Below are 27874 nucleotides of genomic sequence, written 5' to 3'. Positions count from 1 at the left end.
AACATTGTGTTAGTAGTTCTTTTTTTACGTGAAAATGGTTAAAAAGTTCTTAAAAATATATGAGTGCAAAACTGTAACATCTGTCTTAATTTACATTTTTGTCTGCTGGTTTTTTTATTGTTGTTGTATTGACTTCAAATCGATATGAGAGAGGGAGTAGGGATGTACCAACAAGAATATGCAACAAAAGTATGAAAGTCGTTAGAACTTGGAAAGATAGCGATGGCTGAATTAAAAAGTGTTACACCATGTTACAGTTTTGCCCGTCACTGTATATGTATGTACTACACTTGTGTGGTTTTGGTTAGGCCCATGATTAATAGTGATGTTTGTGGCGTTAAGTTACAATGGTGCTGCGTAAAGGACGGCGATAACAAAGCCCTAACTGTCTAAAAAAAGATACTTCCTTAAGTTAGATGATTTCCCCGAGTTCTACACTTTTAGTGTGATTTGTAATGGCGACAACCTTTATGAAATAGTGCGTTAGTATCTCTCCCATCTGTCCCCATCACTAGACAGTGTAGACTTGGTATCAAGTGTCTTCTTCTTGCTGCTTTTAAATTTACATAAAAGCTAAAATAAGCTTGGCAATCTTTTGAAATGAATACTAAATGCGTTCACTGCATTTTTTCATAGGGTGGTTGGATCGCCTGCGCTTAATCGCTGTTAGCGGGGGTAGCTAGTATGTGTGCGTGTGTGTGTGTGTGTGAAAGCGCCTGAGTGGACGAATGCGAGGCAAAAGCGAAATGACGAAAAAGATTGATTTTTCCTGCGCTAAGTTGTGCTATTGCGTGTACTGGGTACTCACTGTGTTAACAACAAATGAGAGATGACGACGTCGTCGACCGAGCGCTGCTGAACTGCGACGATGTCGACCGTAAGCCAAGCGAAAACTTACAATTCTGCCACAGAGCGCACGGTCGGAAAAATGGAAAATCAGTTCGGGTGAAAATTTTAGAGAAATAACGTCACAGCTACGCGATTACGCCAAAATTGAAGAGGAAGTATGTGAAAATTTTCATTGTAAAAATAATAAAAAAAAAAAAATGCAAGCTTGCAAAAGTAATTGTAACACAAATCTTACATAATATACGGTAAAAAAAAACGATAAAAACTCTATAAGGAAAACTACTTGAGCCGGAAATTGAGTTTAAATAGAAATTTGTTAAATTTTCTACAATTTAAATTTAAATTTCAACAGAGGAGCCAAGCAGAAAATTGTTTCGCGTTTTTTCACATTGAAAAACATTGAAAGGAATATTTAATTTTCTACCTGAAAAAAAAAACTAAAAATTACTACAAATCGTGAAATAGTTCTTGCATTACGCGAAGTGAGTTGATTGCGCAAACGTTTTTTACTATGCCATCCTTAAGTTTTTGAAAAAAGAAAAAAAAGAAATTTTTTATGCATTTAAGTGAGTACTGAAATTTCATGCTGTTGGAAAAACTTTGCATAAAATTAGCGAAACTGGAACGAAAACGAGAATAGTAGGTACAATCCATCGATATCGCGTTTCGCAGTGCCAAATACCTCTCCTTGCGCTACTTCTGGGCTTCGCTGGCATACCAGCACTGAAGATAAGCAACGTGAAGGAAGAAGTATTCGACTAAAACGACCAGCATACGGTGCACCGTACACAGTTACCATTGTAGCTGCTATTTTGTGTACATTGCAGTGCACATTTATACTAAGTAACTGCCAGGTGGAGGCAGCATTCCTGCCACTGTCGTGGCGCTCCCCCGGAAATGAAACAGGCAACAACATCCTGCGCCATTTAATTGTCGTCGCCGTCGTCAACGCCACCTTCCACAACGGACAAGTATCTGCCGATAGAGCCGCCAGTGCTGTTGTCATAATTCACCTGGACGGTTTTCAGCATTGAAGGACAATAGCTTACTCCCAGCGTTTAAAGGTAGCACGTAAAACTTTTATAAAAAACTTACTTTCAAGCTCTGATTATTTTAAAAACGCAGAGTGCGTTTGTGTACTTGGCTAGTTATTTACTTACTCGTACATACACATGTCTGTAGGTTTCTTAAATATTAGATATATGGGCAAGTGGCACAGTGTTGTTCTTTTAAAAATTAATTACCGCCGCATAGACAAAGATTGCTCATTGGCAAATAATAACCAATAACAACATCAGACAAATATACTATATAATGACGAAACGCAAACATACGTACATATGTATGTACATTGCACGAAACTGTAACGAAACAAAAGAAAATGCAGAATTGATAAAATCTGCCAGAAAACTAATGCAAAATATATACTACATACATATGTATGCATGTACATATCTATGTACATATGTATGTACACTCATAGCAAAGGCAGAGAAGCCACGAGAACAACACAGACAGAGTGCAGGTAAAACGTGAATAAATAACTTTAGCAAATAAACAATGAGGAAAAATTGTTGTATAATAACACAGCTATTTACATGCATACATATGTACGTACATACATACATGTGTAGTATACGAACATCTAAAGACTTTACTAGGTGTTAGATCAATTTATGTAGTAGTCGAATTATTTTCCATAAAGTGATTTAAGATCTTGCCGTTGCCCTCGGCAGCACTGTAGCTGGGCTGCGAAATTCAAACTGCCCTAAATAAATGTTGGTCGTTTATATAATTTACCTACGTACATACTACATATCGTTACCTTAATATAGAAAGGCCCTAACTCATTTTCATTTCGAATCCAGATTTATACCAAATCAGTCAAATAGCTCACAATATATGTAATAGAAACTTGAAACAAATATTACAGCGTTGCACAAAATATTATGTTTAATAAAAACCAGTAAATCGACGAAATTCGCAACTGTAGAACTTTTTCAAACTATATTTGAACGAACACAAATGTGAGATAGAGCCTTTCTAAATTAAGTTAACGATATGTAGTTACTCCATATTAGCAATGTAAACTTTTTTAATGAAAATATCTGCTTAATTGCATTTTGTCCAAAAATATTATTCATATAAACATTGTAGGCATGTACATATGTATATGTATGTAAATGTTATACTTGCACATACATACATTCATATATCACTGCAAATTCTCTACTTTTTCTCATGTGTATGTAAATTACTGCCTAATCGTAAGTGTTGCCCTATTTTCATAGCCCCAACTGCTACGATTTTGATGCTCCAATTATAAAGTACAAATACCAGAGCAGTTCAGACGCTCTCACTGAACACAATAGCCAAAATTTAAACCCTTAAGCCAACGATACACGTACGTCACGTGCACAAGTAAAAAGTACATTCCTACACGTTTGTACATACATATGCATAGATACAGTAGGTGGAAAAATGAGGTTGTCAACTTAGGCGTAGAAAATTTAACAAAGCTCATGGATTCAAGATACGCTTTATTTTATCATATTTCGAAACAATGGGAACTTTAATAGCTCACGAAATTGCCCGGTGCTAGCCGTCCAAATCAAGAAGTTTTAAAGTAAGACCCCATATTTTTGTCCTTTTCCCTGTAAGCTTTCTGTTGAGTAAAAATAGTTCGAAATTTTATGTTCCTAGCTGCATAAATGGCGGGGTTATAATCAAAAATCTGATATCTGAACAATCAAATGAATGGGTACTATATATTATAGTGGTCCGATTTTGGCGGTTCCGACAAATGACTAATATATCATAGAGTTTCAGTCGGATATCTCGAAAACTGAGGACTAGATTCCGTTCAAACAGATAGACATGGCTAGATCGACTCAGCCCAACGTTCTGATAATTTAAGTACATATATATTTCCATGGGTCCATCTCTTTTTCTTCTGGTGCTTACAAACATCGGAACATAGTTATGCTACCATTTCATGTTGTATGAAAGGTATAAATCAAGATAATACTACCACGAAGACTGTCCCGTGCATGTATGTTGATACAGTCAGCGTCACAAAAATTTATACCCTGACGTTTTAACGATTTTATTTATGTATACTTATTTTCCATACGAAATTTTTCTTAAATATTTATAAAAATATAGTTCATTCAACGGCAAAAACCAGCAGAATATTTTTTTTTTTTTTTTAGTTTCATATAGAACTCGGGAAAATTCATTAAATACTAAAAAATTTTCATCGACATTTTCAACTTATCAATTAGTTTAAAAATAGTTTTTGTTCATGCGTTATTTGGAAGAAAATGCGCAACATGCTTGACAAAAAATTGTCAAAAATCAACGGTAATTTTTAGCGACTTGAAACTTACACATTATTATACTAAATAGCTACTAATGAGCTACAAAATTGCATATTCAAAGTCGGATTGAAAAGTTGAAAATTTTGATTAACATTTTTTTGGTATTTCTTGAATTCTGTAATTAAGAAAAATTTAGTTTGAAAAATACAAATAAATAAAGTCGTCAAAACGTCAGGGTATTCATAGTTTTGACGCTGACTGTATATGTATTAGACTATGCAAATGATTATCCAACCAAAACTGCTCCAAAAATTGTATATCAGATAACCAAAGGTAGAAAATTTTGCTTAATAGGCTCGTGATATTTTGACAAATTTTTGTTTATTTTAAATTTTAGTATAATCATGAGCAAGTTTCAGGTTGGTAAAAAATCTCGTTAATTCTTGAATTTCTTTTTGTTGGCAATGGGCCGTATGCATAAAAACTAAGCTTTTACTCCAAATTTCATACCTTTCAGTTATGGTGATTTCGTTTCTACCAAAAAATACTGTATACACTCTACTCTTGAGTGTAGGATGGTCGTAAAGGCTATACTAGGAGCAGCGTTTGGAAGCGCATAGTTCACCAATCCGGGAAGCCCCGAAAACTACGTTAGTATCCTACCCTGACCGTAATTAGTGTTTGACCATTTATTTGGAACGTCCATTCGAATTGCTGCACCGCTTGTGGCAAATAGGCCATGTTCTACCGGAAGAAAATTCAGTAGGGCATACAGTGCCCTAAATGGAGTTGTTCTCGTCTGACCTGTTATAAGTGTGGACGCAAATTGTTCCATATTTTTATAGCTATAATAGTATAATGATCTTTTAATTGTGTGCACTAGGGAGTGGGGTGCTGTTTCATATGATCTTCCCTTACTGTAGGCATGCTGGGATCCCGAGTGTTTGATGCTCACCTGGTCTCTGATATGCCATTCTGCTAGTCGCTGAAGGGAGTTGAGCAAGAAAGACCAAAAAATAATCGGGTTTAAGTCTTTTTTTCCCCTACCTTGGGAATGAAAACTACTTTTACCTTATCCCATTTGTGGGTCGTAACGCTGCCTCAAAAAAGGGTACGAGTATGGGTGCAATCATTTCCGCTTTATGCTGCAGATCAGCGGGAATAATTCCGCCAGGGTCCCGGGCACTTATACGATTGGAAGCTGCTAATAACACGTTTTATGTTCTCCTCGTTGATAATATGTAATCGCTGGGAGGTCATCATTGTTGCGTGCGAGTCGAGTGTTGGTGATTTTACTGCGGAGGCCACGCGGAAAGTGCGTTCATGTTAGAAGCTCTTATGTTTCTTTGTTGGTAGTTGTCCAAACACCATCTTCCTTGATGAGATATCCAACATAGCTAGGCCTGATTGATAGTATTTTACGTAGTCTGCTGGCCTCTGAAGTAGAGATGCGCGCGTAAGGAAATTTAAAATCACTCACGCGTAATCGCGCTCATAAACCAAAGAGTTTTTTTTTTACTTTTGCAGGACTTAAGGTATACAGTTTGTATTTATTTATTTAGTCCTGTAAACTAATTATTGGTTGTCTTTCGCGTGTAGAGGAACTTTGTTTAATTTAAAGCAGTTTACCCTTTGCTGCGTGCCAGAATGCTTGCTAAATTTTGCAGCTAACTAGTGGCCGCAGTAGTGTAGTGGCATTCAACCATGAAAGGCAGCTTCTCATAAGTGCAAATTTTAAGTTACTAAAAATTCGCGTTGATTTTTGGCAATTGTTACACTAATTTTCTTCCATACAAAATTTGTTCGACAATTTATTTGTATTTTTTCCATCCAAAAAAATTGTCAAATACATATACTTTGTATGGAAGAAAATGTGCGAAAAAAATTCCAAAAATTAACGCAATTTTTTAGCAATTAAATCTGATTAAAAGTTGAAAATTTAGGTGAAACTTTGAAGAATGTTTATAATTTTTGCATAAAGCTTACCTAACTTAACCTAACCTAGATAATGAGCTGTTTTATAGAAAAATAATAAATATTAAATAAACAAAAGAAATAGGACCAAAACTGTTCAAAATAAGTCGTTTCTATTATTCTGGCCATGGGTGTATGCTACCGGATTACTCTGGACCTTTTCGATAATTTGTTTTTATTGGAAAGACGACACCTCAAGGTTGATACCATATAAATTTGGTTTTGTTGCGATCATTAGATCACGAAGAAACTAACGGTACTCTTATAAATTTTTATATGAGCATTGAAGTCTGCCGTTTTTTATTAAAAATTAAGTAGTACTGGTTTTTCGATGCGAATATCCGATATCCGAATAGCAACACATTATTCGATTATCCGGATAGTCGCAAAATACTGACAGAACTCCCAGCCCTACGTAGCGCTACTTCTTAATCACCCCTTGGATAAGCAGAACGTGGGATTATGGTAAATTTTTTTTACTCATGCTTTGTGTATACATGCACAATTTTTCTTATCCCATGTCCTTTTAATTGGCACAACATGCGCGTATGCAATGTAAATTCCTTCGCTGGCTTGAACATATGCATGCATGTTTGTAATATGTATGTATGTATTTAGGAACCAGTGTTGCCACCCGGGGGAGAATTCCCCGATTTTGGTGGAATTTGAATTTCTCGGAGGAATCGGGAAATGGCTTAAAATTTTGGGAGAACTCAATATACAAACGATTTTTTTTTATTAGAACTTTTCTATTACTAATAAAATTACAACTTGTAATAAGGAGATTTTTATTACACTGTTATGGGTTTAAAACATAACGTAATTGCCTCGTGGAACTGTTTGGATATTAAAGAAATTGCAACTGTGCATAAATATTGACACTTTTCACTCGTGTCATTTCTGACTTCGTTTTCGGTGCCAAGCCAAACTTTTCCAAAATTTAAAATAGTCAGGTATTGGGGGAATTAGTCTCAGTAGAGTTGGCATCTCTGGTATGAACGCATGGATGTGTGCATACATATCTGTGCATACACAGGTGCATGTATGTGTATAAATTTTGGCTGCAATATGTTTGCTGTTTTGTTTTATATTTATTTTATTTTTTATTGTATGTACACATCAGAAAATATTCCGTCGTATCACAGAGCGCAGTGCCAACCCCATTGTGACGCTTCGTAACCCAATAATTTTGCTAAGCTTCCACGAGCTGTGGTGCAAAAAGTAACTACTTTTTGGCAGATCAAGTGCATATGTGTACTATTTATCTCCAATACAAACATACACATTGTATTTTGTATACATACTATACCTATGTACACATACAGTGTTGGAAAAAATAATAGAAACGTATTGCTTTCATATATTTTTTATTGTTTGAAGAACTCTTTCATTTTAAATACATTACGATATCGTATATTTTGTTTACGTTAATTAAAATCTAGACTTCTTTTGCAAGTGCAATAAGCCGTAAATAAATTGTGACCCAATTTTTAATTTTGCCCTGGAAGAAATATAGAAGCAAAGTATTATTTCTAACTTAAACTTTGATCAAAAAATTCTTACAAAAATATTATTGTTTTAATAGCTTATTGAACCGCCGCCTTGCCTGATTACCTCTTCGCATATTCGGTGTATCGAATTGACGAAGTTTGCACAAACACTTTTCGGAATGGAATACCACGATTTTACAATGTGGTGCCACAATTCGTCTTTATTGCTGGCTTTAAAAGGTCCGGTTCTCTTCTTTAAGTCTGCCTAAAGGTGTTCAATGGGGGGGGGTTGAGGTCTGGCGATTGAGACGGCCACTCCATAACTTGCACTTTTTCCTTATTAAACCACTACTTTACCAGTTTCGATGCATGTTTAGGATCATTATCCTGCAGTTACTCCCACCGCAATGGCATTTCCTCTTTAGCATAGGGAAGCCTATCGTCTGTAATATGTTAACACAGTCAACCGCGCACATTTTGTTCTTTATCCAAAATATTGGACCAACGCCTTCCTCCGGGAAGCAGCCTGATACCATAATGGAACCCTAGCTGTGCTTAACCGTTTTTTCGTGTATTGTGGATCAAAGGCTGTGTTCGTAAACGTTTTACGTACTGTATTCTATCTGATCCAAACATATTCATTTTTGTCTCATCAGACTACACCACATTTTTCCAATTTTGACGGAAAATATGTTTTCTGGCAAAAGCAAGTCTGTTGTTTTTGTTTTTTTAACGCTCAGCAACGGTACCTTTCTAGGGATTCTGGCTGGAAGTTTAGCTTTTGCCAATCCGTACCTAAAGAGCGAAATACACCACACAAGCGGTTTGACAAACCAAGCGAAATTTCCCTTTGCTTCAAGCCATTTGTGCTGTGTATGGGGGTGTTTGAAGGTTTGACAAACCGCTTGAGGGAAATTTGAGCAAAAATCAAAATTTTTTGATTTTCTGGCCGCCATGTTGATGTTTGATCAAACCGCTTGCGTTGTGTATAGCAAAATCGCCTCATTCGCAACGAAATTTTCACCGAGTAAGGACGTAAGAGAGGAAAATGAAAGAAAACCATAATATTTAGCATTGCGAACTGGAAGAAAACTAAAATTCTTTGCTTGAACGAGTCATGTTTGCATGGTGTATGGCGAAATGGGAAAAGTAGGTTTGAAGAATGTTTGACAAGCCGCTTGTGTGGTGTATTTCGCTCTTAATGGTTTGGCTTGTTACATTTAAATTCAATTCTATTTTCAGCTCTATTGAGGACAGAAAAGGGTTAGCTTTGCAATATCGAATTAAACGCCTTTGATCGCCAGCAGTCATTTTTCGTTTTCTAGGTCGTATTTCTGGTTTTTTTACGCTATGAAGGGCAGTGAACACCTTTTGGGAACAGTCCACCATATCTGCATCTTACTCATCGAATTTCCTTGTTTTCTTAAACATATTATTAAATTCTTCTCCTCTTCCGCGCTGGGTTTAGCTCGGCCCATTTTATTCTTTTTTATGTTTAAATAACCTATAGTATAACTTTAATTTAGTTAATATTCTTTAAAAATGCTTCAAAAAATAATAATTTACCTTTTAAAAAGCAATAATATCAACAAACGCGTTTTGTTTCTATTATTTTTTCAAAACGCAACTATTCAATTGTTCACTCTCTGGCACATAAAGTGAAAATGAGACAAACTAGCAGAATAAAATGTTTTGCGAAAGAACAACCGCTAACTAATATTTGTACAGGGTGCGCCATTCCAAGAAATATATTTAACTAGTGTTGATATAATTGATTGAATATTTTTCAATAAGTTCTTTCTATTATTTTTTCCAACACTGTATATGCAACGTATGTACATATGTAGTACTGTAGTTTTTTTTTATACTCTCGAATAGCACATAGCACATTGTGACTATATGTACATAGCATATAACGCATCGCTAGCCATTGTGGTGCTGGTGTGTGGGAGTGATAGAAAGAAGATGAAGAGGCAGTAGCCGAAATAAAAGCTAGTATAACCGAAGAGTATAAAGTGAAGTAAAAACAGCACATGGCCTAGTTTGCCAGTTCTGCTTTGATTTGCTTTTTTTCAGTTACTACCTCATTTTTGTTTCTGTGCTACTTGCTGTTGCAGTGGCTGCTGCCGACCGAAAAACCGTCCAATGTGTTTCGATAAGTTCGCAGATCTGGTTCACAACATACCATTTAACAGGTAAGGTTGTGCAAATGAGAAAACCAGGTTTTTTTCTTAAATATAACCTGTCATTGGCGAAATGAGTTCAAGTATGGGACGCAATTCATTGTTTTTGTTTATACATATTTTGTTTTAATGTACATATGTATGTACATATATATACTTGTTTGTTTAACTGCTAAGCGCATATTAAGTGATATTTTTGGAAAAGGCGAAAAAAAGAAAAAAATAACAATAATTAACAAGTACGTATTCTTATTTTAACACTTTCTAGAAGTATTCATTCTTACCCTCAATATTTTTCAGTTAATGTCCAGTTATAAATGTAAATATGTACATACCCTTGTGGTCAGCTGATTAAGTTAAGCGACATTTGGACCAGTTTTGATTATTTTACTTTTGTTTACTTAATGTTTATAACTTTTTATAAAAGTCTAGCACATTAGATAACCAGCACCACATAAATCCACATTTCAAACATCTTACAAAAATTATAAAACTTAAAATTTTAAACGCTAGAAAATCGGGTCGATTTTTAATAATTTTTTTTTGTTGACGTTTGAGCTAGGCGTTTCCTTCCAATATAAAAGTAATTGTCGAACATACTTTATATGGAAGAAATTGCACAACACCAGCCTTGCTTAAATTACTCGGAATGACATATGTACATACATACATAGCATGCCAAAGCATTGTGATGCCGTCGGCATATTTTAGTGTTGGTATAGTATAAAGCGGACCCAGGTTCTGTATTTTGTTTGGTGGAATATTCTTTTTGTATCTGGTAGAGTCCTATTTAGCTTTACTTCATCACAAAACAGTACAATTTTCCATTCACTAAGAGTCCAGAGGCGGTCTTTCTTTGCGAACTCTAATAAATTTTTCTATAATCTCCAGAGACCAACAGCTTCTTCCTGAAATTCCTTCCAAGGGGCCTCAATTCACGAAATCGTACGATGTTGACAGCTCATGTGCTTCATTATTTTTCATAAACTACAGATGGATCTTTATTTGCCATCTTCCGCGTGTATTTTTTAAATTATCTACGTGTTACAGGTTCCACAGGGAAAGATCGTTCTTAATTAGTTGAACGCAACTGTACATACATACAATTTTTATTTCTAATATTTGTGCAAAACTCAGAAAAGTTCAATAAATTTTCATGCAGATTTGCAACTTTTTAATCAAATTTTTTATAATTATTCGAGTATGCAGATTAGTAGCCGATTAAATTTTAGTATAAAGCAATGCAAGTTCCAAAGTTGTCAAAAAATCCCATTGATTTTTGAGAATTTTTTTTGTCGAGGGTATTTCACCTTTTTTCCATACAAGGTTTTTTTTTTTATTTTTTTTTTTTATGGAAGAAAGTGCGCGAAAAATTGATCAAAATCAACGGTAAGTCAGTCCTAGGTACTATAAATTTGCATTTTATTGTACTGAAATTTACTGGGCTACAAATCTGCGTACTCGAAAAAATACAAAAAAAAAATCTGTTTAAAAAGTTGCAAATCTGTACGCAAATTTATTGAACTTTCCTGAGTTTTGAACAAATTCTAGAAGTTATATTTTATTTGTTTTAATTGTAGTATGAATCATATTTTTATAAAAAATTAGCGGAAATAAATACAATTTTTTGTATTTACTGTGAAAAATTTTTTGTGCCAATACTCTTATAAAACCTTATAATAACTCTTATAATTTCGATTTCGAACCGATCATCACGCATTGGTTTTTTTTACTGATCTCTGTTTTTTCCTCAACTCCGTGCCGTAGCAATACAAATATGCACCTCATACCGTTTTGTCATCGCAGAGCCCAACACTTCTGCCCACGAAAAGCGAATATGTGGGCAGTTCATGCTGCTGGCAGCGCTTTTATTTTTGAGTTTAGTGCCTAAACACTATTTGGTTTTATTATGCAACTTAAGTATAGTGCTATCGCATTTTTGAAACAATTTCCGTTTTAAAATTTCCGCCGTAAAATTGCACCCTATTTGCAGGTAAATATGTAGCTGCAAAAGAATTTCTAAAAAGTGTTTAGCAGGCAACACAAAAAAAAATCAATGCACCAATGCAAAAAGAAATTTAAATATTTATAATTTCAATTCGCACAGTATTTGCGGTATTTTGTGGACCTCCCCCAACTAGCAACCACCCACTCGCGCCTGCCAACGCTGGAATATACCCATACAATACATAATCACACATTTCTATGCCTCTCCTTCGCAGCATGGCACACTCTCTTTTAAGCTTTTGTTTTGTTTACTTCGATTGTGCGCGAGCATGCTCCTCTCTTTCAGCTGGTGCCACTCACGAGCGTGTACACTCTCGATAGTAGGGCAAAATTATGTATCGATTATGCGACCGACCGAGACCAGTAATGCTATTCAGTGCTTCCACCATATGACAGCAATAACAAATACAGGGGGGGCACGTCATTGCCATTATGCTGGTAACTACGAGTGGTGCAGGGAAGGGCAGGCGGAAACGCACAAAAAAAAACACTGTCGCAACCTGCACTGCAATGATGATGATTGCCTTGCTTGACTGCCGCCTCGCTTTGCCGCTGGCTGAGCGCAATTCGGTGGGGGTGGTGTTGCGTGTTTCTTTTTTATTAGCTCACAAAAGCTGCGTCGGTAAAAACAATGACATCCCCTCAGGCGAGGGATGGCGTGAATGGGGCCATTAGCAGGCACTAGCCGGGAACATCGCTCACGCTTTGCTTCGATACGGCTCAGTGGGCATCTTCAATGGCACATCAGTTTGACCAATTTCCAGTATGTCTATTTCTCACGGTTCATTTTGTTTTTAGTTCGTCGAATAGTCTGGGTTTTGTTTAGATATAGTTCTCCATACTACTAAGCGACAAATGAAAGTGTACACCTTGTTCTAGAATAATAATCAAAATTATTTTCATGAAAATTTTTTTGTCTTATTTATTTATGAAAATATAGCTCGTTCTAATGTAAATCATATAAATCAAACAGTCGCACTATATAAAGTTCACAAAAATTAAAAAAAAAATGTCATCCGAATTTACAACATTTTTATTCAGAATTTCTAGAAAATTTTCGAAAGTCAGCGTGATTTTGTAGCCGGTTGAAACTTCCTCTTCATCTGACTAAAATAAGATGGGTTACAAAACTGTATACTCGAAAATTTTCTAGAAATTCTGAATAAAAAGTTGAAAATTTGGATAATTTTTTTTTTTGGATTTTTGTGAACTTTATTAAAATGTGAAACTTTGATTAATATGGCTTATATTACAGAATGAGCTATAGGCCTATAGTATAGGGTCATTCCATTGAGAATAGGAAAACGACATAAATTTAAATATGCCCTAATTATCTCTATTTCAGTAGTAACCACTTTTAAAATGACTACATTTCTCTAATCTGTTGGAACATATTAAAAAAATCAAAAGAAGTTATATTTTTTTTCTATGGAAGCTTTTATTTTATGCATAATTACTTTACACCAGTCATAAGGAGATGTCCCACCAGTCACAACTTTAAATATTTTTTAATATTTCTATGAAGATTATGTAAACCTCATTTTTATTAGAAACAAAAGAGTATAATTCATATTTCACAACATAAAAACATCGTTCGTGAAGATTAACTGTTTTGGCTAAAATTCATATTTTAGTGCACAAGGGTAAAATAGAGTTCTTTTCAGTGTGCTCACCAGTCACATTCATTCAAATGATAGTTATACATATAAAATTATGAAATCGTTTGGTATTTTTGTTAATGCAATTTTATACACTAGTTATCGTTCTATGTTAAAAAATATCTTTCGCTGTTGTATAAGCTCCGATGACATATTTATAAATCACGATTGATCACATTCTGTAGTAAAATGTCCCACCGGTCACAATGAAACGGACCTATATTTTCATAAAAAAATAATGTAAAAAATTTTCATGAAAATAACTGTGAATATTATATTAGAACAAGGTGTCCACTTTCATTTGTCGCCTGGTGTATATGCAAATGTATATTGTACACACGTCCCTGTTGGGAAATGCACTAGTGCCGAACTGGTTCTGTACTAGAGAATTTATAACCGTGACTAGTGCGCGCTAATCTCTTTTGCATGCTAGCAACTGGCCAATCTAACTTTGCGATGTCCTACGAAGTGCCAATTGCCGTCCGCTGCATCCCTTTTTTGATAGTTCCGAACCAGTTCTAAAATCGACAGACGAAAAATATATCATAATTTTTTCAGTCCTTTTGGTTTTTCCATGTTTTTTTACATAAATTATTTTCAAAGAAATTTGTTTTCAATTTGAAATTAAATTTGTTTGAATGATTGTAAAAAATGTACGTTTATAAACTTTTGGCCGTAGCTTAGGCAGTGTTGGTGTTATTGTTTTGATTCCAGAAGGTTTCAGGATTTTAAAATGTTAACACAAATTTTTGTTTTGTATTACCAAACTATAAAAAAGCATCTGTATAGTGCAGAATGATAGCGTATTTGAACGAAAAACTCGCCAAACACATATCCCCCTCCGCTGCATCCCATTTCTACAGTTCCGAACCAGTTCTAAATTCGTCACTTTAGATGTAGATTTCTAATGAAAGTTTTTTTTAGTCTTTGGGACTAATGACTATTGTGACACTGAACAGAAACGGTTAGAAAAACAAAAAGTTCAGTCTTTTGAAAAACCGATCCCTTTTACATGCTTCTTGCATCAAAATGTAATTTTTAGAAAAAGCGGACTCACTAGTTCGCCGTTTCTCTACAGGGATAATACAAACAAAATTAAATTGCATGTGTGCCTATTTGTTTATCTGTCTCGACCATGAGGTGGATTCAGAAATTAACTGCTCATTTGAGTGCTTTAAAGTTTAAACGGCCTCCCGTCATGGTTGTGTGACAATATGGGGGAAACTTTTTTTGCTACCATAAAAGTGGCGCAGGCGGGAGGTATTGATTCATTTCTCATTCACTAAGTAGCACTATGAAGGGCCTACCTATGTACACTGCTGTTTAGCAGTAGCAAAACAGTTCTCGTTCATAGCATTGATTCAAAAAAGTTTTGTTTTGTGCGTAAAATTTATATACCTATGTAAGTATTAGGGGCTTCGAGTTATTTGAAATATGGTAACTTGAAAAAAACCGGTTCCCCATATTGAAATTACGAAAAACCGGGTAACCCATTTTTTTTAAACATATTTTCTTACAGTAACACCCTACCAGACATAACTAACGTAAACTCCAATACATTTAAACAAAAAATAGCTATTTCACCAATACACTCAAAGTCACCAAAGTGTATGTATACTGTTAGATTTTTCATGTCGCCCTTAGGAAAATAACCTAAACATTCTATGGCAGTATAACGTATGCAATTACGTTACAAATCCGCTTTACGTGATTCGTTATACATATAACTCGTAGTGTTCTTGTAGAGTTACTGTTAATAAGAAGTCATGATCAAAATTACAATTTGACTGCTAAAAATAGGTAGGTTAGAAATCACTAGGGCAAAATAAGTTCGACATATTTTGGATTATATATTTGTCAGAAAAAAGATTGAAAAATTCATACTCAATGTGGTTCACCGACCTTAAGAGGATTAGATCACTAAAAGAATAGTACTTTTTCGGGAAAAATTGGAGCATGTTGACTGTTCCGTGAATGAGAGTACACCATCTGCGGAACCAGACCGGCTATACAAATATAGTCCATTATAGACAGAATCAATCAATAACTTCGTCAGCTCTCACCCCTTGAATTTAACCATCGGATACCAACGCCATCTATCGCTGAAAAAGAGCTCGAGTTGCTTCGGGAGGCCCCTATTATGGTGCACTGAGTGTCTGAGACAAATTAACTTGTAGAAAACTCCACTCTTATTGGTATTGCCGTTTCAATTGACTGTAGCCCACTAGGTTATTTGAAAAAGTCGGCAGTTCAATACAAATTTTAATATTTTGATAACACCGTGCGACAAAAACAACAAAATTTAAAAACTCACGAAAGAATCGATATACTCCCGAAGGTATGGGCCAAATATAGTAAAACTGTGTTTTTAATTTTCCACTCTGACGTCAGGATTTTTTTCATAGGACTTTGAAATTTTAAAGATATGATTAAGTGAAAACATTATTTTAAAAAATCAGTGCAATGTAAATAAACAATATGGGTGCCAAATGAGAGTGAAAATTCTGTAGAATTTACAAACAATAAAGTTTTTTGGTTTGCAAGGACGAATAGGTATTGAAAATGCGCTTTTAATAAATTTAATCCTTTTAAGTAAAAAAAGTTTGCAAGATGAAATTCGATGATGAGGTCGTGCGTGTATTAGTCCTCAAACAATAATTTAAAAAAATAATCAAATTTTAGAGGACTGCATACTACGTTTTTTTTTTCTCAAGAGTGTAATTAAAAAGTGCAATATTTTAATGAAAATATGCAGAAATTTCTTTAATCTTGCAAAAGGTTTGTAACTCCAATTTTTAGGGTTTTTGTTTTCGAATTAACCATATTTTTATAAAAAAATTGCGAAAACTAAAATAAGTAAAAACCAGTTCTCCGTATTGCAAAAATCTCGCTATACCTAAACTTTATTGAGTGACTGTATTTCTATGGGAAACCATAATTGCTCTTTGTGATTGTGTTTCAATTCGAAGCAGTGAGTGTCAGGTTATATGTGTCTTAAATGTTATCACAAAATGCTCAAACGAAAATAATTTACACAAAAAATAATGGCTTTGATTATTGCGTTTCGTGTGCGGCCTATGTAGAAATTCAATCACATCACTGTACTGAAATACTTCAATCAATCATTTGATTTTGATTTAGACTTATCTTATAGGAAAATTCAAAATTTTAACGAGTAATCAATTTATGTGTGCAGTTGTCGACACCTCGATAACAAAAAATGGATTTAATTGGCTTAGTGGTGCAATTATCACAGACAAATACGATAATAAGAATGCCATGCCATGCAAAATGTCAAAAAAGCCCTCACCGAACACAGTAAAGATATTACACTGATTTGATACGAAAACTATCCAAGCAACCTAGACCTGCCTCAGATATGTATCTCTTACGGGGGGGAGCACAATAGCAGTATGCCTGTACCACCTGCATTGCACATAAATAAATGAGGATACAAATTTTAAATACAGTCACCGGCCACTGAATTATGATCGATACTTTGTGAATGAAAATAAATTTATTTGGGTCAATTTAAAGCATTCGTACAGCGCGATTCTGTGCACTTGTTCAATTAAAATTTTTTATAATTTGTCACTTTTTTCCTTGATAAATAATCAAGATTGAAAATGCTATCGACAAGCGTTTACAAATGGGAATTTCATGTGGAAATTATAAATATGGAAATATTAAAAAAAATTGTTCCTATCATTTAAATACTGCATTTGCCGGCATTTGAACCTGCGAAAAACGGAATTATAGTCGACATATCTACCTACTCGGCTACGGTAGTCAAAAGCTTCTGTGCTTTTAAATTCATATTTCTCTTATGTGGCAATGAAATCTGTTCCACTCATGTGGAAATCAGTTCCCCTCATGTGGAAATCGTGGAGCTTTTTATTTTATAAATATTGACACAAAATGGGAGTTTTTACTTGATAAGAATCTTGATACAAATTACAAATAATTTATAAAGAAAACACAGAATTGGGCGGGTAGACTCATTATGAGTAGATGTAAACCTAGAACTCCACTCCAACTAATGGAATTGTGTGAAGTATGCTTTACAATCAAAAGTTCCTAAAGCCAAAAAATCCGGAAAGTTGACAAATTTTAAACTCTTCACAAGCATTGTAGACTTTGAAGATTTCATTTCAAAATTACCATTTCTAGCAAGGCGACATATCAAAGTGGTTATTTCGAACTTCGAAACAACGCATACGGAAAACAGCACTCAGGGCGACTGTTGTTATGTCGAACCGCATCCAGGAACTGAAAAAGGCAAACGGAGAGGGAACACAGCGTTAATAATTCTTTTTTCGAAAACAAAGTTATTAAAAAGGTATTAGAGCAAAACAGTAACATTTGCCTTAATTTAGATTCCTGTCGAATGTTTTTTTTATCTTAGTTAGATTGACTTCAAATCGATTTGAGTGAGGGAGTACAGGTGTACCAATATGAAAAATATACAATAAAAGTTTCGTAAGTCATTAGAACTCTGAAGTATAGCGGCTGCTGAAAAAGTTTTACATCTTGTTACACTATTGCACGTCAATGTACGTTACTTAATTTCCTTTCATATATTTATCTAATTTATTTGGGCACCATTTGTTTGCAGTCGATTTTTACTCATAAATATATATATTAGTTCACAGTATAAATGTAAGATAATTCGATACAGTGTTCTAGTTGGCAAACATATTTATAAGTAAATATGTACATTTAAGATGGTCTAAGCGAGCACTTTTTATATACCTACTATACGGTACTTTCAACAAGAAAGCATGCGGTTTAAGTAATTGAAAAAAATTAAGTTATCTTAAAAACGAGTTCACAACATTTTAAAAGAATAATTTGTTGCACAACTATATTAATATGGCGCACAGTGGCTGTGAGTGGTTTAAAGGCCTAATTTCGAAATGTGTGGAAATATCCAACTAAGTGGTTGACTCGATTCTAAACATGTCTACTGACAGCTTTTAAGAATTTTTTCCAGAGGAAAACTACTCTAGCAATTATCAAAGGACCCAGGGAGTGGGTGTTGTATGAATAGAATTTTTACGTAGGAATTCGAATAGTTGAATGATCGATTGAAACTGGATTTGGCTTCATTTTCAATATCAATTTCAATAGTATGCAAGGGTGGCACCAAATCATGTCCTCATAGTTTTACCTAGTCCTTACAGAGTCGAGGAAATTTCTGTGGTATTTTGCATTTTAAGTGTTTTTCTGGGGAGTATAATTGGCTTGCGGCGCCGGACAGTGGGGTAAAAAAGGTTGCTGTGGACAAATCAATTTTGAGAGCCCAAATATGAACCGATTTCAAGTTTCTTTTTTTTTTTAATAAAAGATAACTAAATTTCGCGTCGATCTATCCGTGGCTTTTTTAAAAGCTCTGGTTTTTTATTTATTTATGTTGAAAAATGAAAGAAAACAAATTTTCACGTTTGAATGCTTCCACTTTTTTGGAAAATACTATACTATAAAAGTTACAGGCAAAGATAGTAAACGTATCTCGATTTTACTAAAATTTGCTATTTGAACCACTTTCACTGAGGAAAGAAAAGGTATGAAAACTGGGAAAAATTGGCGAATTGCCACGCTCACTTTACTAGGGGGCGGTTATGGTAAAATTCATCCTATTCCAATGAAATTGGGTTTGGACTAAGCTAGAAAGACATACCGTGGTGGAACAAATAAAAGAAACTTTATTTTGACCAGTTTTGGCTATATTTCTTTTGTTTATTCGATGTTTCATATTTTTTTGTAAACGACTAGCGCTTTGTAGTATACCAAGCAGCATATAAATCCACATTTCAAACTTTGTACAAAAAATAGCAAAAAAAATTTTGCTCGAAAAACATTACGAATATTTAAAAAAAATAAATTCGTGTTAATTTGTTTGGGCCACTGTATGTACGTATGTACATAATTATTTTTACATTTATTTTAATTACATACATATATTACTTTAGGTAACTGGATTTTTGTTTGAGAGTATTGTAAATTTGATTGCTAAAAACCCTCACAATTTAATGAGCACTTCAAACCTGCGCTGAATATTTAATATGTAAACAAAATTTGCTCGACTTCACTTCTATTAGAAAAACAGAAAAACACGATTAAAATACACCTTTATTGCTTATTTGTTTGTGTGATTTACATTCTAATTGGCTTAATTTTTAGGTTTTTTTTTTGCTTTGTGTCTTATCAACTTGTCTGGAACGACTTTTTTTTTTTAACTGTTATCATCAAAGGAGTGCTTCCAATAATACATTAATACTTTATAATGCGTTGTGACTCAGTCTTGATTAAGAATAAATTATTAGTAACTCATAAGCTGAAGTGGTTGCTTTAAACAATTTCCAACGTTGAGCACTAAACCAAAGCATTTCTAAATTTTGTCGTTGTTGGATGCCAAAAACGGTCGCTCGCTACATGGTTTGCCGTCCTTATCGCTAATCGGAATTGGGATTTACAGCTTCACGAATTTTAATTTCCAAGACATTATTGTGAATATAAATACATTACAAACAATTAACGAGCCGTTCCAGTCCCATGATGTTTCAGTGACAAAATTTATCTGAACTTTATGATGGGTTAATTTTTGAACAGATTAAAAAATAATAATTGAGTTTGAGAGTTGAGCTAAACTTAAACAAAAGATTCTTTAAAACATCGATAAGGTATTCACGCTACTTTATTCAGTACTTGTTAAAAGGTATCGAGTATGTACTTAATACTACTTTGTACTTAAGATCAAAAGCCCCACCTACTCGAAAATACCTTATACATAAATACTATGTTCACATTGAGCCATTAACTCGAGTTAAACGTTTTGAGTTTCTGAACAACTGTCAAGTGTTCTCATTGGGGTGTTTAAGAAACTCAGAGTTTAATTTGACATTTTTTTGTTCACTTTTTCTTATTCACATTTAGCCTGTTCCTGTACTCCAGGGTTTAGACAGAAATATTCCGAAGTAGCCGTGGTGTAGAATACCAATTTAGAATTATTCATGCTTTTCAACCATACCAAGATCATTTGGCGCAAATGCAAAGCAAAGCCAATAAAAGAGGGTAAAGTTAAATTTTTATATTTTTTATATTTATAATATTCCGGAAACTATTTTCCCGATCAAAGAAGTTGGTGCACAAAAGAACGATTCTGGCATTGGCCATTCCGCGGAAACCAAAGATCCTCCAAGTCCATGTCTTCAATCCGGCAACAAAAATCGTTTTATCATGCCTCTGTAGCGCTCCAGTAGCATTTTCAAGGGAAATGGGGCTAATGATACTACCGTAGCAAAATCCGCACCACTCTAAAATAACATATGATTAAAAAAACCACCATAATGAACCACCTTTATACCTTCGATACAAAGACTCCAAGAGCACGAGGTAAACGCTTTCGTCCCATCTAGTGCTTTTTTCATAAAAATCGAAAGGAAAAAAGCAAAAATTAAGAAATAAATCATGCCGATCACCCAATGCTAAAATTCTTGGTACCTATCTAAGCTCTTAACTGCAGTTAAGCCTTTGGTGGAAAAAGGCTATCAATTAGCTCGAAATTAACCATTTCCGCCACTTAATTATGTTTTATATTAGGGATTATGTAATCCATTTATACAAAAGATTTTTAAGAAGTTTAGGATTCAAAACAAACAGCAACAGCTGCTGTCACCTTATCTGTGGTTAACGTTGTTGGCATTGTTTTTGATTGCTGTGACTGTGAGTCTCTTGCGGTCATTAGTCATTTGTACTAATTTTATTTACAAAAACAAAACCATGCGAAAGAGGGCACATAACCATTCACTCACAAATGCAGCAGACGTGCGTACCAATGCTGTAGCGTCAACAGAAAATATGTAAGAACATCAGCCATCGTCAAAGCCAAAAAATTTGCTTGCTAAGTATTTATTGTGAAAATAAATAATTAAAGAATAAAAATTGATACATAGCTTTGATATGTGAGCCTTTGTTGTCGCTTCTGTAGCATCTGCATGGCTATTAGCAGCAATGCGATTGATAGAGCGCTACCTGTGCCCAGTGCCGTCGAACAAGTACATATGTAGGTATTTTCATATTTCTGTAAGTGAATGATTAGCAGAAAGTTATTCGCAATAATAATTTCACAGCCACTTCAGATCAACAGACCAAATTGATTTTCGGTATATGCACTAAAATTTGGTAATAGTAATGATAGGAGAATTTCCAAATGACCGTGTCTAAAGCCCGTTTCCCCATATGAATTCTCTCAGAGTTCGAATAATAAAACTCTAATGAGTATAAGTAAGGTGACCAGAATTTTTTAACATTTCAGGAGGACAAATTCTCTACATTGAAAACGCAAAAAAAAAAAATTATATATATTTTAACACATAAATAACGAATAAATTAACAATTCGGAGTTTCACTAAACACAAGTCAAAAAATTTAATAGTACACTGTGTTGCATAATTAGAAGATATATATAGATAAGTTTTGACTATTTCTTTTTAAATTATTTAATTGTCATTGTATTACTCGCAAAAGAAAGTGCTTGTTCTTCGTATTTCCTCAAAGTTTAATTATAATTTTGTATTTTTTATAACCTTTTATAACGGTTCAAAAGTTATAACATTTTAAATGAAAACAAATTTTTTTTACAGTAATTACAGTCTGCAAATGCCCACCGACACTTTTTAAAATTTAAATAAATTTTTTATAAATGTGAGAATTTCCTTCTCAGTAAATAAGTAATTTTAGGGCCATAAATTTGCTAGGTTAGCTATTTTGGATCACCATATACATATATATACTCGTTTAAAGTAATAAGTATAAGTGGTAAAATTTTCTGGAAAACACTCCCCAAAAAATAGTCGCGCGCTGGGCCTGTGCTATTTTTGATTATGTACGTGAAATAACACATTTTCTTAAAATTTTTTAAGCATATTTGTGCTCCAATGCAACGAATATACTTGTTTTGAACCATCTTACAAATACTTTTATCACGATAAAAAATCTCCACACACAAGAATTGCCACTGATAAAACATATACATATTTGGCAAACAAAATGACATATGGTAGGCAATAATTTTCGCCTTGTGAAGACGCGTCGTAATACGGTTTCCCCACGGCACCATGAATTACTTTGTTCGTTCTCTCCAATTACGATTGCGAATTCCCCCATTCCCACGGGCTTATTCTTAATTTGATTTGACAGTTCCCTATCTCTGTGTTTTGTTTTTTTTCTTTGCTACAAAATTTATGAAAATGTAAGTTATTGCTTAAAATTTATAAGCTTCCGTATTAAATTCTTGATGTACATACATATGTAAAACTTTACTTTTCGTACTCAGAAAAAGTGGCAGTTTTGATTTGTGTTCTGGTTTCGATAAATTTCCGATAAAAATTAGAGACGGCTGCGATTTGTTTGTAATTCACACATGGTAATGGGAGTGCGACTTATGAATGATAGAGCGAACTACGTAAATGGGGTGCCGTGGGAAAGCCGTACTAAATATTATTGATTAAGGTTGAATCAAGAGTTTACATCATTTAACTAAGAGTTGAACAATGTAAACGCCTTTTAAATATAATGTTTGTGTACGATTAGGAAATATGTAATAATATTGTCAACAACATTTTTTGAAAATTTCATCACTACATCAAGTTTTATAATTGAAAAGTAGGACAAATTACGTTTGACGAGGACAATCCTCCTCAAAGGAGGGCGGTTGGCCAGCTTAGTATAAGTGACAGGGAAAGTTAAAAGGGATCCACGTGTCGAAAAAATAGTTGTTTTCTTTTTTTAGTGATTTTTCTAGTAGATGCAACGCTCTTCCCTTCAGAGATGGACGCTTTGACAAAAAACTTACATATAAAGGCCACTTGTAAACATCAAAAATATCATAAGGTCTACTCAAGGTTATACTAAAGTGCAAGTGTTAAGTTGCTTAAAAATTCAGTTGATTTTTGATAGTTTTTTTACGGTTTTACGCATTTTTTCTCGTATAAAAAAATATCCAATATAATTTGTATGAAAGAAAATGCGTATCTAACACCGTCAGAAAAATAAATTATTTCAATGGTCTATTAAACTGCATATCAACTTCTTTTCAAAAAATTTTGGTTAAAAATTTGAAATCTCGATAAACATGGTATTTGTGGGATAATAAGAGACTTCAATTATCATATAAAAATTTAAGAGTATCGTTAATTTTTTCATGATCCAAATTAGTATGGGACCAGCTCTGGGGTATACCACCTTTCCACAAAAAAAAAAGTATAGAAATCGATTCAAGTTGTCAAAAGTTATGCAGTAACATACATAGAAAAATATATTCCGACAAATTGATAACCTCTTCCTTTTTTTGATGTCGTCGGTTAATAATAAATATCAAATAAACAAACTTTAACTGCTGTTTATGCCAATTGGAAAAAGGAGATTACATATAGAAATTTCACAGTTGGCTCAGAACTTTATGACAATGCAATACGAAAGATGATTTAATCCGATAGGTGGCGCAGGAGTCGAGATATTTGAAAAACCCGTATTTATGGTCCGATTTCGGTCATATTTAGAAAGCTTGTTTTAAAAATATTTGTTTTTACTACTAACTTATTTTAAAATAATTTTAGTTTTAATTATGTACATATGCTTTCCTATTAAAATAGAAACTTACACTAATGTACCCTATTTTATTCTTTTATCTATTTTCCGATTCTACTGACCGGCTGCTCTTCTTCTGACATGGTAATATTTGATTGCTATGGTTTGAATGACGTCGCGCGCTTTTTCAAAAATATATATTCAACTGAACAAACCAAACGAATAAAAATAAAAAAAATGAATCATTTCAATTATTTTATCAAACTTTTTGTTTCACAAATGCCGGCGCTGTTCAAAAACTCTCACATCGTAATTTAAAAATATTGTTCGCGCGCGCATTTTAACTGCAATCTGAATCGGTCGGACACTTGCGCTCACAATCTCAACTGTCTGTTCGCGTGCACTCTGCTGCTTTCTAAATTTAGGGCACCATCAATAGCAGCAGCACCATCAATTCACTGACGGGACGCACGAGAGAGTAGCGCGTGGGTATTAGCTAATCGGCCAGCGGCATTGGCGGAGAACGGATTCCGATGCATTTGGTGTGCTTTGTGTAGTGGAAATGCTGGCCTCAACTTTTTATTACTGTTGAACGAGGGTTGCGTAAAGTTTGTTGCGGTCTTGTGGTATCGAGGCATTCTCCGGAGAAGCACTGTTATTGAGAAAGCAGTGTATTGGTCATTTATTATTGCTATCGGTGGCAGCTTGAAATATAAATATAATCAGGGAAAGAATATAGCATTTTTAGCCGCTAAACATTGCTAGAAAGTGTGTCTCGCTCATGCAATGAAAGTGAGCTTCCTCTGACGACTGCTATTGAATACTAGAGGCTAGAAGTAATTAATGAATGCTCTGCTGATTGGTTAGCCACACATACAGATACACAGAAACTGCGACAACGTCGGCTTTAACAAGCTTTACGCCGAAAATCGTGTCGTCAGGCTAACAATAAAGGCCCCAAAAACGCACATAAAATGGATTCACTTAAAATTCCAAAAGGTAATTAGTGATTATTGCACTGAATATGCGTTTCGGAATTTCAATCAAATCGCATTACGTATGACGTCAATTGCTTTGTTTACTAATCATATGTGCGTTTTCATTTGCAGGTGGTAATAGCAATGCGGCAGGTGGTGGCGGCAAGCCCACTGGCAGTGTACCAATCACCGTCCGATTTAATGCTGGCGATGAATGTATTGACGATATATTTCAGACATTTCACAACAGCAACAACAGTGGCGCTGGCGCTGGTGGAGGAGCCGGTGGTAATGGAAGCGGGGGTGGTGGACCAAATGTTGGCGGTGGGGATTCCCTGTCGAGCAGCCCGTCACAACACCACCAGCTGCAGGCACAACAAAATGTGAGTGAATGATTTAATTGTTTTAACTAAACTGAATAGTTTATGAGGCAGTGATCTGTGATTTTAATAGAAAATCTGCATACATATATACAGCTTGGTTCACTCAAAATCGGTAGGCATAAAATGGGTTATATCTTTTTTAAAGTTTAAAGAAAGAAATATGTAGTATATTAAAATAAAGGGGGTGTATTCCTTTATAGATACTTGTTAGCGCAAGTTCCATATTTTGCTTGGAGATATAAATAACGAACACATATTTTGATAGTGATAAAATTTGTCTGAACACCAGTTCTAAAGGTTTGAGTAGTAAATTTGCTTCGCTAAACTATCTTTAGGTTTTGATTTTCCACATAGAAATACCGAGTATTTTTCTCTTCGACATAAATATGACATTTTCGTCAATTAATTACTTCCGAGGCTGCCTCGAATCGCTCGTCATTTCATAGCCCTTTGACAACTGTGTTGTCAACTTGTATAGAATTTAGTTTTAAGAGAATATCACCCTGTTTCTTTTTAGCTTAAAACTTGTACCGTGGGAGCTAACCGAAGTCAACTTTTAAACATGTTTTATTAGTCATTATTATAAAATTTGTATTACATTTGCTGTGAACATCAGGGTAAATTGGTTGTTGTTGTTGTAACAGCGTACATATTCCCCAACGAGTTTTTGGGTAGTGTTGCTGGAGTGACAGTCCTAGTCAGATATACATAAAATCATTTGATTGTCGTGATAACGATTAGGGTAAAGTAAACGGGTGCGGTTTTTGTCATTAAATTTATTTATTCTAACTAATTTTTGTATATTACAATGGGAGAAAATAAAAAGTTTTTCGTTTCTTTAATTTTCATTAGATTTTTGAAATCCAAAATGTCGAATTTTTCACTTCCAATGCAAATAAAACCGGGAATTTAAAGACCAGTACTATGAAATTGAAAATTTCAGACCTTTTATTAAATTTAATTGAATAAATCGAGCGAAAGATATGCAATTTTAAGAAAAAGCAATTGCTTAATTTTAATTCGCACGGCCCAATGAATTATAGAGATAATTATGTAGTTTCAAAAATTAAGAAATTATAAATAAAAATCAAAGAAATAATGACCCACATGAAACTAACGAAAAATCTAAGGTTTTACAAAACCTCCTTTGTTATCAGACATGAATCATAAAATAAGACATTTAAATATATTACGTTTTTGCTCTGCAGCCTCATATAATATGACATTTTTAAACAAAGGGTAGTCAAATAAAAAGGACCCAGCGTGCGGTTAAAAGTTAAAAATTGGAGCTTTTCTTTATTTCATCTAAAAATACATATCCACGTATACCTTAAAAGGCCCTAACCAACAAATTTTTTTATTTTACAAGAGAAGCAAAAAATTTATAAAAATAGTATCAAAAACAGGTAGGGTTTTTTAAAAAGCTTTTAAAAGTATTAAAAAATTAATTTTGTAATGTTTGTTTTTTTTTTGTTTGGAAAATATAGTGCATGCTACAGCCAAATAAAATCATATAACTCGAAAGTTTAAAATTTTGTTAAAGATTTATAATAATTCAACAAATTTCAAAAAATGGTCATGGCTCTAGGAAATGTGCAAGTTTGAATTAGCTGGAAAATAGCGTTAATTTTGGATAATTTTTCTTTTTGCTGACGATGTTACGATTAAAACTAATGTATGAAAACATTCGCAGCAATTATGTTATTTCAGTGTGGTGCCTGCAATCACCATATCATAGTAGTTTGTGCATTCTTATTGGAATCCCCTTTATTTTTCTATTTATTGATCCACTACTAGTACAAATGAACCCTTTACGACTGCAACTTCATTACTACTATAAATCGCAAGCGAGCAGCAGGCCACATTTTGAATTTATTTCAGTACTCGTTGGAATCCGTGCAAAACAAGTTCACCGCGTATCGCGATTTCTGGCTGCCGGCAGACTTTTTTTATGTACACACAATCTTAGAAACAAATGCATTTGTGTACATATGTATGTACATATTTACGTTATATATCGTGTTAAACGTTCATATTGAGTGAGTCATACCAAATACTTTGAGAGACGAGCCGTTTTAGAAACAAATTTTCATTGGCTGACTTAACAGTTTTTTACTTGAACGCAACTTGCCATTCGGTCTTGTAATTTTAATTTTGGTGAAGCATTTATTCAGGCATCATAACCTTCGAAGTTGGATACTATTTCATAACGAAATCAGAAGAAAGATCTCCACTCACGCAAGTACATATGTAATTGTAGCAGTATGCAATAACAGCTAAAGTTGACTTAAGTATAATATACCATTCGAAATTTAATTTAAATACTTTCAAATTTGGTTTGGATGAAGATAAGCTGGTTCCGGTTTTGCCCCATCTTCAGTGTAATTTTGCGTTCTGTTCTCTTACGAAAATAACTCGGAAGATGGTATTTATAACGCCGAAA

The 27874-nt window shown here is 34.1% G+C and overlaps 1 protein-coding gene across 5 annotated transcripts in view; it reads left to right on the top strand.

The window, feature by feature from the left end:
* LOC118747299 (translational regulator orb2-like) overlaps positions 1-27874 on the top strand; it is a 165744-nt gene that overhangs the window by 16992 nt on the left and 120878 nt on the right. For 4 of the 5 annotated variants that reach the window (XR_004993936.1, XM_036481308.1, XM_036481306.1 and 1 more), the window contains exons 2-3: positions 24497-25070; positions 25181-25431. Coding sequence is in view for 4 of the 5 variants with exons in the window: in XM_036481308.1 (XP_036337201.1) it covers positions 25046-25070; positions 25181-25431 (276 nt within the window). In the remaining variant the exon portion in view is untranslated. Of the gene's footprint in view, positions 1-835; positions 1005-1201; positions 1914-24496; positions 25071-25180; positions 25432-27874 lie in introns of those variants that run through there. The other variant, XM_036481307.1, reaches the window with a different exon arrangement.

Source organism: Rhagoletis pomonella, unplaced genomic scaffold (assembly GCF_013731165.1).
Source record: "Rhagoletis pomonella isolate Grant_MI unplaced genomic scaffold, Rhpom_1.0 Rhpom_scaffold_00011, whole genome shotgun sequence".
Classification (NCBI taxonomy): Eukaryota; Metazoa; Arthropoda; class Insecta; order Diptera; family Tephritidae; genus Rhagoletis; species Rhagoletis pomonella.
The sequence above is the reverse complement of the archived record's forward strand: the minus strand, read 5'-3'. Positions and strand labels throughout refer to the sequence as shown.